The sequence below is a fragment of the Melospiza georgiana genome, chromosome 2 (assembly GCF_028018845.1).
Source record: "Melospiza georgiana isolate bMelGeo1 chromosome 2, bMelGeo1.pri, whole genome shotgun sequence".
NCBI lineage: Eukaryota > Metazoa > Chordata > Aves > Passeriformes > Passerellidae > Melospiza > Melospiza georgiana.
Window position 1 is genome coordinate 148,122 of NC_080431.1, and position 11,637 is coordinate 159,758.

The 11,637-nt window shown below is 46.0% G+C and overlaps 1 protein-coding gene across 1 annotated transcript; it reads left to right on the forward strand.

The window, feature by feature from the left end:
* The first annotated feature begins 1,257 nt into the window (after positions 1 to 1,257).
* On the forward strand, positions 1,258 to 7,800 carry CFAP298 (cilia and flagella associated protein 298). The gene is made up of 7 exons (XM_058019083.1): positions 1,258 to 1,453; positions 2,415 to 2,582; positions 3,754 to 3,821; positions 5,364 to 5,522; positions 5,851 to 5,982; positions 7,221 to 7,316; positions 7,402 to 7,800. Exons 1-7 carry the CDS (start codon positions 1,315 to 1,317, stop codon positions 7,510 to 7,512), a joined length of 873 nt encoding a protein of 290 aa, XP_057875066.1. The 5' UTR covers positions 1,258 to 1,314; the 3' UTR covers positions 7,513 to 7,800.
* The last annotated feature ends 3,837 nt before the right edge of the window (positions 7,801 to 11,637 follow it).

The window sequence follows — 11,637 nt, forward strand, 5'->3', positions numbered from 1 at the left end:
GCAGCAGCAGACGCTCTGCAAACACTGAGCATGGAGGTGAGACCCACTGCCCACGTGTCCCTGGACTCTGTTTCCATGGCTGTATCCCCCAGGACACCCAGGTATGCCTGAAATGTTCCCATCCTTATGGTCTGGGTGGTCATTCTCTCTCTGTGCCCCCATGCTACCAAATCCTCCTGAATCAGCAGGATAAATTAAACCCTCTACAGCCATGTTTTTAGTGTCAGCAGGTTAGGCATTCCTTTATTCTTGGCCGGGGGCTGTATGCCTGACAGAATTCCGGCCTCCACATGGGCACTGATACCAAACTTTTTCACTTATTTAAACATTTTTAGTAAACCAAGACATTAGTGTTCTTGGGTTCTAAATTACATCATTATCTTTAATTAATTAGTATTTTGTCGTTTACTGGTAATTTATTTCTCACTTCTTATGCTAATTAGTGCGTATTTTTAGTCTTTTTGTATCTTTCCCTTTAGTAGGGAATTTCCAGTGCATATACGGAGTTTTTCTCTGTTTTTTTCTGCATAGTGTTCTTGTGATCCATAAATTCTGCATTCTAGATGTCCAACCTCCCCAGTCCCTCTTTCTCTCCTGGGCTTTGTTCATTGGAAATATCAGAGTTAGTTTATCAAAACTGAATGTTTCAGGCCTTTTCCCAGGCTGTCCTCACAGAAGTAGCTTGTAACAACTTTGCTAAATACCACCCGAGCGTAATTTAAGAGTAGTCCTCTGCTTATAATTGATATAAATATAGCTGATGATTAATTAGAACAATCAATTGAAGAGGTAATTAAACTCCTTACTTGCAATTAGTAAGACGTTCTGCCGTTCCCCTCACGGGCTGGTGTACGCGGGCCCTTTAAGGGCTCCCGTGCCCTCACGGAGTGGTCGGAAGTACCACTACTTATAATTTACATAAATATAGCTGCTACTTATAAATTATATAAATATAGCTGATGACTAATCAAAACAATTAATTTAAGAGGTGATTAAACTCCCTACCTGCAGTTAGCGGGACATTCGGTCGTTCTCCACACGGGGCAGGGCGCGCGGGCCCTTTAAGCGCTCCCGTGCCCTCACGGGGAGGCCGGAAGGGGAAGCAGCGGCGGCACCGGCGGAGGCGCCGTTGCTGCGGGACCGGAGCCTCCCGAAGGATCCCGAAGGATCCCGGTGCTACCGGCGGGGGCGGCAGCTGCCCCCCGCGCCCTCAGGGCCCCCCGAAGCGGCGGGCGCGGCCGGTGCCCGCGGTGCCTCCCTGCCGCTGGTATCCAGGGACTCGGCTCCGTTGCTGAGGGGGCGCCCGGGCCGGCCATGGTGCGGCTGCACGTCAAGCGCGGCGGCGAGAGCGAGTTCCTGCTGGAGGCGCCGGGCAGCGCCCGCCTGGCCGAGCTGGCGCCGCTGGTCGCCCGCATCCACAACGGGCGGCTGAAGGTGCAGCGCCTGTGCGCAGGTACCGCGGGGCCGCGGCGGGCGGGAGCGGCTCCGCTCCCGGCGGGCTCGGTGCGAATTCCCGCCTTCGGTGTCCAGTGAGGGCCGTGCAAAGCGCTGAAACCTGTCCCGCTGCGTGTGCTGGCAGCGGCTGCTTAAATCGGAATCGCGGAATCGTTTGGTTTAGACCTCAAAGCTCTCGCAGTCCCACCCCTGCCATGGCAAGGACATCTTCCGCTGTCCCAGGTGCTCCAAGCCCCGTCCAGCCTGGCCTTGGGCACTGCCAGGGTTCTGGGAGCAGCCACAGCTGCTCTGGACACCTGTGCCAGGGCCTGCCCACCCTCACAGGGGGAAGCATTTCTCCTCAGTATCCCATCTATCCCTGCCCTGTGGCACTTTGAACACGTTCCCCCTTGTCCTGGCACGCCAGGCCCCTGGTTACGGTCCCTTGTCCAGAGTCCTCCTTCAGAGCACTGTGAGGTGCTCCCTCCTGCCCAGCAGCTTCCGAGGCAGCTTTAAAAAACATTTCCAACCCCGCCGTGGGGCTGTGAGAGCAGAGATTGGTGTCAGGTAAGCCTGACCTGGGGCTGCAGCCCACCCACAGCTGCTGTGCAACAGCCACGGTGTTTGTGGGCTGTCTGAGGCTGAACTGATGCTAGTCTGAAATTTAAAAAAAATCTGACCAGGGAAATACCAAAAAGAAAAGGTTTATAGCCACTAAGTACCATGAGGGTTTGTATCCCTGCACGTGTCATTTGTTACATTGTTTTATGGTTATGTAAAATGTATAAATTTCAACATAATTGCACTATCCCTATCTATATATGTGTCCTTATATCCCTTATTCTTTATTCCCTGAATCTACCTGTTTGGAAGCTAAAAGCTAGGGGCAAGTTTTCCCTGCATGTACATCATGTGAAAGGCTTTTTTAAATGAACTATAGTAACAGAGGCTTTTAATCTTGTTCTCTAAACTCTCTAAAGAGATGGAGGAGCTGGCAGAGCATGGCATTTCCTTACCTTACAACATGCAAGGACTGACAGATGAGCAGATTGAAGAGCTGAAGTTAAAGGACGAGTGGGCAGAGAAGTGTGTCCCAAGTGGTGGGAGCGTCTTCAGGAAGGATGAAATGGGGCGAAGAAATGGATTTGGTAAGTTAAATGTCAATGTTTGTTTCTTTCCTTCAGGCACAGACAGTCCATGATATAACAGGGAGCAACAAATCCCTGATTCTGGAGTGGGGTAGCTGAACTGTAAGTTCCACATGTAGGAATTCTGCCTTGGCTCAGAATCTGGGGTAATGCTGATTAACAAGCCTTAAGAGCAGTGTCTCTCTTCAGCACATCAACAATCACCAGGAGCCAGTTTGACTGTTCCAGTTCAGCTTACTCTCCCCACTTGTAAATGTGAGAACTGGGTTTCTCCGGGGACTCCCAAGATACATTAACGGGTTGTTTTTCTAATATTTCTCCTTTTTTTCTCACTGACTGGGGCTCAGATTCACGGAGCATGTTTTTCTAAGTGGGAGTTCAGCCTTGTGATATTGACCAAGTTAGAAAATTGAACAGGGTGTGTATGTAAGCCAAACCAGGTGCCATCAGATGATGCACCCAAGTGGGACATAAGCTGGGCATGAGTATGCTTTAGCTGGATTTTGTTCTTGAGGACAGGCTTTTTGTAGTAATTGAAATAGATAACTGTGATATGAAATGTACAGTGTATTTGTGAAATTGTCTTCCTTGTTAGATTGAGATTTTAATTAGAAAAGAAAGCTGCAAGCTGTTTTGCCCAGTTAAAGCATGTCTGCCTGTACAGCCCACAATAGTCCAGCAGGGAAGGAGCCTTGGATTGTTGTGGAGGGTATTATGGGATTATGGTTGTTGCTTTGTACTGAGGACCTTTGTCCCAAGTGAAGTTCCAGATCACAGAACCATGGAATCACAGGATAGTTTAGGTTGGAAAGGACCTTAGAGCTCATTCACTTGCACTCCCCTGCCATGGGCAAGGACACCTTCCACTGCCCACACTGCTCCAAGCCCCATCCAGCCTGGCCTGGAACACTTCCAGGGATCCAGGGGCAAGTACCAGTCACATTCTTTGGGAAAAGTCCATTTGTTTGTCCCATGAAAAATACTGCTTATTTCTTAAGTTAGTAGGAAATACAGGAATGAACTATGTAACTCTGCTTTATGATACAATACTGTTTCATCTGCTCACAGTGGAGTCTGCACAGGATGTGTGCTTGGTTTCTTTTCTCTTGGTTTCTTTTCTCTTAGTTTCACAGTAAGCATAGACTGTGAGATATATCTCTCTTACTTTTAGCTCCAAATGAAAAAATGCAGCAAGTTATAAAGAAGACAATAGAAGAAGCCAAGGCATTAATCTCTAAGGTGAGTTTCCTCATGTGATGTGTGGGGCTTTCCTAGTAAGTGCTGTGGAGTTGGGCATCTTAAGTAAAATCAGACTTTTTTTTGTGCAGGGGCTGACAGTTGTTGAGAAATGCCATGAGGTGATGTGAACAGTCTAATAAAACCTGACATTGTGGTTAATGTTTTTCTTTAAGGCTTTTGGCAAGTAGTTCAACAGGTTAAGGAATCAGATCCAAACTCCAAGGGAATGCTGGCAGCCCAGCCCATCTGGAACCATAAAATCACATTCAGTTTTTTCCGTGCAATTTGCTACTGTTGTGTTCTTTGGGTGAATGCTTGTCGTGCTTTCTGGTGAGAAATTAACTGCATGCTGTGCTGTTCTTGGAGTTAATGAAGTCATTTGACTTTTATGTGTAATTAGTTGAAAAATGTGTTCCAATCTCTTAGGTTATCACAGAATCCCAGATGGTTTGGTTTGGAAGGGACCTTAAAGCTCATCCAGTGCCACCCCAGTGCCATGGGCAGGGACGCCTTCCACTGGAGCAGGGTGCTCAGAGCTCAGTCCAGCCTGGGATTCCGGGGATGGCAGGGCTTAGGCCTTGGTTGAACTTGCCCTTGCACTCAGCTCAGTCCTGCTGAGTGGGTGTGTGCAAAGACAAGCACAAGGGTTGCCCTGATGGGACGGTGCTCTCAGGCATTCAGATTCACAGTGCCAAACCTCTAGGTGCTCTCTGTGGTGTTTCAGCCTTCGTATGGCTTTGAAACACAAATTTAGGAACATTTATGAATGGAGTTAAGGATAGTTTGGAAAGTGGTTTGTTTGGTTTGGCAGTTTATAAAGACAAAAAAGAACAAACATGCTTGTGTATTTGGGGCTGTACTGGCCAGTTAGCCAGATCAAGAACGTCCACAAGGAGGCAACATTCCCTTACCTCAGTACTTGAGAAACTGTTAAATCCGCAGGGAAGACCTTTATTTCTGTTCTTCCAGATGTGTCATGTTCCTCCTTTGTCCTTGCAGCAGGGCTTGGAATGATCTCAAGTACTTGTTCTTACAGTTCTCTGCATGAGCTGTGCAGTTTGCCAGGCTTTGCACCTCTGCTCACATGTGCTCTATTTTTTTTCTCAAGTTTTAAGCCCCTTCTCCATTCCTGACTTGATTTTGCTGGCTTGAATCACGTTCATGAGTCACAAGTGCCTGGAGCCCCAGCAGCCCTGTCTGATATTGTGGTCACACGTGTCCTGCTTTCAGTCCTGTGTTCCAGGGGCAGTTGTCTCCTCACAGTTTAGTGAAGATCTCCCCTTTTTGTTTTCTCCCCCACCCCACATGAGCAGGCTAAATGGAGGGGCCAGAGGTGAGAGATGTACTCCCAAGTCAGTATTCCAGTGAGGAGATTTGCACTCCTAAATTTTTTGCGCAGCCTGTTGGCTCTGCTCAGATGTCCCATCATTTAACTTTTGAACTGACCACTCTCTCTGCAGGTTTGCTTGTGTTGCCACTGATCCCTGTCTGTGTTTCAGACAGGTTTGCCTGTTTTGCCACTGATCCCTGTGTGTGTTTCAGAAACAAGTTCAGGCCGGTGTGTGTGTGGACATGGCAACGGTGAAGGATGCCTTGGAGCAGCTCCGAGGGGCTGTCCTGATCGTGTATCCCATGGGATTGCCTCCCCATGATCCCATCAGGATGGAGTTTGAGGATAAAGAAGACTTGTCAGGAACTCATGTACGCAGTAATGTATTCCCATTGTGTGTGGTCCTGGGTTAAACATGGCCTGTGCTGTTCTGCATCTCATCAGCGAAAGTTGTTTTCACCTCCAACATGGAGAATTTGTGTCCCAAAGTGTTTATATTAGATCAGGATTGAATGGAATATAAATAAAAATGCCACAGATGAATATGAGGAGAAATATGTAGGAGTAAAATTACACTTCATGTTAGGAATTCCAGAAAGATTTTTATTTTTCCCCTGAAAAAAAATCTGGTTAAAAAAAAAAAAAAAAAAACAAACAAGAAACAATATCCAACTCTTCACCTTGTTTCTTTTGTCACAGGCTGGAACTGAAGTTATAAAAGAATCAGAAGCACAGTTGTGGTGGGCAGGAAAGCAGTTAGAAGAAACAAAGTTGCTCTCTGACTATGTGGGCAAAAATGAGAAAACAACCATCATTGTGAAGATCCAGAAAGTGAGTATGGCTGGGAGGTTGCTCTACAAGTTCCTCACCCTTGGGTCTCTGTTCTCTGTGGAAGAGAACTGTCCATAGAAGTATAAAATGGATTAGATTAGTTCCAGCTTGTGCATCTGCTTTAAAGTTTGAATGGATTATACTCTGAGTTTTTCTTCAGTAGCTCTTTAGCCTGTCAATTACATACTGTAGTTGCTGTTTGTTGCTCCATGGTGTTTTTGTGAAGTACAACAAGGAGGTATTTAAAGAATAAAGGGAATACAAACTGGGAAGTTTTATGGCAAATCTTGCCACCTGCAGTGGGTTCTGCAGTGCATCCCTGAGAGGTAAGGCAGGTGGATTTAGGTGATTTAGGTGATCGATTTAGATCAGATTTGCTTTCCCATTCCTCCCAGGGTCACTGGGAAATGGTGTGGCCTCTCAATAGCCCCTGCAGTGTAGCCCCCCAGGAATGCTGTCTGTTTCATTACTTGAAGGACTTGCTCAAAGAACAAACTGCCTCAGACCTGTTTGTTCTTGAGAGCATCCACCATCTCTGTGCAGGATGCTGTACTTGCACTTGCTGACAGCACGAGTTTTCTGCTTTGCCCTTCATTTCTTCCAGGGGCACAGTGGCCTGGATAAGAAATTCCCTTTTATTTCTAGTGGTGTGTAGCTCCCTTACTTCCCAGCTTTACTGAATCCTATGCCGTGCTGTGTCTGTATTAGTTGGGGAGCTAAAGAGATATGTAGAGTGACCTTGAAACAGATGTATTGTATCTTTTAAAGTGGAAATTTATGTAAAATAGATTTAATCCTGTTTGCATCTTCCATTGATGTCCACAGAATTGACAGCATGATCCAGATACAGAGATGAAAAAATAAAATAGCCCTCACTTCCCTGTGAGGGTGCTGAGGCCCTGACGTAGGGTGCCCAGAGAAGCTGTGGCTGCCCCTGGATCTATGGAAGTGTTCCAGGCCAGGCTGGATGGGGCTTGGAGCACCCTGGGCTAGTGGAAGTGTCCCTGCCCACAACAGGGGGATGGAATTAAATGATCTTCAAGGTCCCTTCCAACCCAAACCATTCTGTGATTGTATGAATGCAGCCACAGTTTCTCAGCATTTGTTTTCCTGTCCTGAGGGACCTTATTAAATTTGAGCAATCCAGCTGTCTGAAGAGAGGTTTTTGCTGTCTCTGTGTAGCAGCTTCTGCTCTGTATCACCAGAGCCATCAGCAGCATTTTCAATTTCCCTTGCAGAAAGGACAGGGAGCCCCGGGGCGGGAGCCTGTGCTCAGCCACGAGGAGCAGAAGGAGATGATGCTGTACTACTACAGGAAGCAGGAGGAGCTGAAGGTGGGTGTGTGCCTGGGGTGCTGGGCTGCTGTGACAGGACAGGCTCAGGCTGTGCCCTCACTGCCTCCCTCCCTCTCTGCCACAGAAACTGGAGGAGGAGGATGACGACTCGTTCCTAAATGCGGAGTGGGCAGACAACCATGCTCTGAAAAGGCAATTTCACGGTGTCAAAGATATCAAGTGGGGTCCAAGATGAAGCTCTGCACACCCCTTCCTAAGCTGCTCGGTTGATGCTGTTGTTTGCAGCAAGGAGTTGTGTTGTGTGTGGTAGATTCCTCAGACAGCAGCTGAAAGTGTCACTTCTGTGGCCTTAGATGTTGAATAAATGTTCCTGTTTCTCTGTGACTGCAGCAGCACTTTACTCTGCAAAGAATTGTACAGATTCTCCTGATGTTTGGCATTTTATTTGAAACTTGTAATTTTGATATGCAAGTGTCAATCTGTTTCATAGGTAAGAGATGTAGTAAATATGCACTGGAGTGTTTGGTGGTGTTCAGAGTGCTCTTTATACTCTCTTCTCACTCTTGCATTGCTATTGGAGAAAGTAATTTATTTTATAGGAAATCAGTTTCCCCTGACTAATCCAGGGAGATTGAAGGGGTTTTTATGTGCTTGTTCACATTTCAACATAGCGCTTTCCAAACTGTAATTTTTAAATGAATTAACTTCTTAATAATTGTTTAAAGGAAATGTTTTTATATAAACACCAGTGACATCCTCGTGCTTCATTTTCATTCTTTGGGTTTAGTTTTTCTTGCTGGTATATAGAGGTTGACAGTAATTTGTGTACAAACACAAGCATCATTTGCAGGTAGACTGGATAAACCCAAGTTTAATAGGACCAGATCTTTTAGGATGGAAGTAAAAAATCATCATAATTTTCTGTATGAGTTTGGTTGAAGAGACACCGATCAAGTTGAAAGCCAAGTGTTTGCTGAACTCGCAGCTTGAAGACTGGATGCAGAACAGGTAATGAATGCCATTCAGTGAACTATTCGTGGTGCTTTTACTGCAATCACTTATTTTTTTACTTTCAGGGAAGTTTGGTGTCTGGTAGTTTTCCTTGAATCTCAACTTTACAGTAACATGACTTTTTACTAAAGGAAAAATCAGCATTTTTAGTTAAAAAACATCAAATATTTTTAATTTAAAACTTACTTGGAATTATTTCACATGGCAAAAAAGGTTCTTGAAAAAACACTTTGTTCTTCCACTTCCTAAGAGGAAAATCAATGTCCTGGAGCTTATAATATTCTCATTTCCTCCCTGTAAGCAAGGGAAAAGCACGCATAGGAAACGTTTAACACAGATTCTGCTCCCCTTTGACTGCTGTTCTCTGATGTAATTGGTGCTGGTTTTTTCTTTAGCTGAGCAAACTCTCCATAGCATTGATGCTTTTTGGAGTTGTCACAACAGCGTTTGTGGCTCTGCTGGATTCATTTATTGTGGCTGAAATGGAACGAACTCACTGGGAAATGATTGAAGAGTACTGGAACTGAGGAAAGCCTGTGGGTATTTAACTGTCCAAGGAGATAATGAGATAGACAAAACTTTGATTTTGCAAAGTTGCAAACCTGTATGTGGTGTTTCTTTCTTGTAAACCACTTATTTTTGGGAGTTTGAGAGTAGCTGTGCCCTTCCATGAAGGGAATCCATTCTCTCTCCAAGGAGACATACACCAGAACATTGCTAAAACCTCAGCCCTCAGCCTGGAGAGGTTCCAGCTGTGGCACTGCAGCTGCTGGTTTTTAGGGCTTGGGACAGAAGTGCATACCTCATTAATTTTCTGTTTTGTCTGCTGGATATTTTGGGTGTTGTTTCAGAAAGATTCAAATAATTCCATGTCTGTTTATCAGATTTTTTTATGTTTACCTTCATTCTGACTCTGACTGCTGCGAACAGTGAGTATTTGGAAATGAGGTGAGCCACTAATGGACAGCTTTCCACAATTAGCCTGGAAAGTTTATGCAAAAAGAATGAAATAGCAACTCGAATGCAGAACTATAAATAGTTCAGTCAGAGGAACAGATGCTGAGTGAGGCTTGACCTCCCAGCCTGGAGCAGAAGCTGCTTCCCTGCCCTGCTGAGTTGGTGCTGGGGTTTGGGCAGGGTCTGTCACTGTGTTTGGGGATCCATTTAGACAGGCATGCCTTATTAAGCACTGCTCTTTGTTTTCCCCTCTAAACGCATTCCCAGTGTCTGTGAAATGCTCCACCTTGGGAAGCAGCTGCTTCTCTGGCACCTGGAGGAATTTGTCTGTCTGCCTGCTGGTGAGTGGTGGCAGGCAGGAGGTAAGTCAGGAGGGGATCAGGTCATCAGTTAAATCACTGTTTCATTGTTAAATCACTATTGCAATGTAAAATGTCTTTCCTCCAAGGTTGTAAAAGCAAGGAGAGGACTGGGAGCTGGGAAAAGCAAAACGTTTTGGCCCAAGGAAGGGACTAACCTTAGGTTTCTGCTGATGTGCTGCCACTGCAGTTTTGTTACCAGGAGTGAAGACCCAGGTGTGAGCTGGCAATCCCAACGAGAGGTACCAGATGGATGGAGGAATGGATGAACAGAGTGGGGAAAGCACCCGTGTGCCCAGTGGCAGGAGCCAAGCAATGGACACAAACTGGAACACAGGAGGGTCCCTCTGAGCCTCAGGAACACTCTGTCACTGTGTGGGTGGCTGAGCACTGGCACAGGCTGCCCAGAAAGGTTGTGGAGTCCCCTCTTTGGCTGGACCAGGTGTTCTCCAGGTGGCATCCTGACTTTACCTTGTCTTGAGTAAAGTGAAGGAAAGGTAACTCCCAGCTTTTGTTAGGATGTCTGCTTATGGGCTGAAACCCCACTGAGGCTTCCCAGTAAAAAATGAGGGAAGAAAATGCACAGATTTTAGTGACTATAAACATTAACTGCCAGCCAGATAACTTCCGAAAAAGATCAGCTGGGCTGTGGGCCGCAGGCTTTCCAAAAGAGAGTTTAACCAGGATAGAGTTTTGGGGAGCCCCTGCCCTCAGCCCAGCCCACTCCATGAAAAGATGATCAGGTTTTTGTCACTAGCATGGTTTGTCAGCAGGAGGAATTGCTGGGATGTAGATCAGTCCTCTGTATCTGACTGGCAGTGGGTGGCACCTGCCCCATGAGTCAGAAGGAAGGAGCCAGATCTGGCCCAGGGCCCTCCCCAAAGGCAAATTTACCTTCTTCGCCCTCAGGACCAAGGCATACCAAGGCATGGGCTTCTCCTGACCTAAACCCGATGATCAATATTGTGCACAGCCCAGGCTGTGATGAATTCCTGCTGAAGGGGAGAGCAGTGGGATTGCAGCCAGGCTCTTGGGCTGTGCTGGCCTCTCCTGCAGTTTCCCAGTGCTCTGGTGACCTCAGCCCTCCGTCCAGCTCCTCAGCCTCTCTTCCTTCCGCTGATAGGATGCTGCTTGCTGCTGAGATTTTTCCAGTTGAGCACAGGATTGTGCCTTAGTCATCTGAGCAAGGTCCCTTCCTCCCTTTAAAGTTTTTCCAGGATTAATTTCACTGTGTATCAGCAGGAAATGACAAGCCACGTCACTGTTTTCTTTCCAAGGGTTTCATACCACGCTCTACCTGGGCACACGGCATCTAAGTGGAGAAGCACAGTGAACCCATGAAGTACTACCAGTAGGAAGTGACAGTTTTCCTCCTTTTGTTCAGTAAATTCCCTGTGGGCTGCAGTAAAAATATTGGAGACATTTTTAAGACAGGAAGACTGTTCTGGTTTCAGCTTAGACACATTACTGATTTAATTTTCTCTCTAACTGAAACCAAATCTGACTAGTCTAACAATTTTCAAGTGAAGATTGTGAATTGATAACAAATCCTGAGAATATGACCTGCGTTGAATTGCTGGCTCTAACCCTGCTTTAGGATCAGGAAAATGAACCCAGTGTTTCCCTTAAGTGAAGTATTCTTGGCGTGTGGTAACTTTGAGAGTCCTTCATGAGAGCAGCAGCCGTTTTGGAGCTCGTCCTTCACAGATTGGCCAGCACAGGCAGCAGCAGGAGCTCATCTTGGGCAGGTCTGTTCTGATGGTTGAACACATCTGATTAAGTATTTTCCACCTTCTTTAATATTCCTGTACATGCATTTGGCAGTTACAGTGAAACTGTAAATTACAGTGAAAAAGTAATCTCTACCATTAGTTAAAACCGTAGAGTGTTTTTCACAGAAGGATTTCTTGACAGTCAAGGGTATGAAACCCTCTTTTTATTGTATATATTTCTTTTTATTTTACAAATAATTATATTCACTGATAGGAATGTTCCTTCACAGAAGGTACATTTTGTTTTTTTAAAAAGGGGTA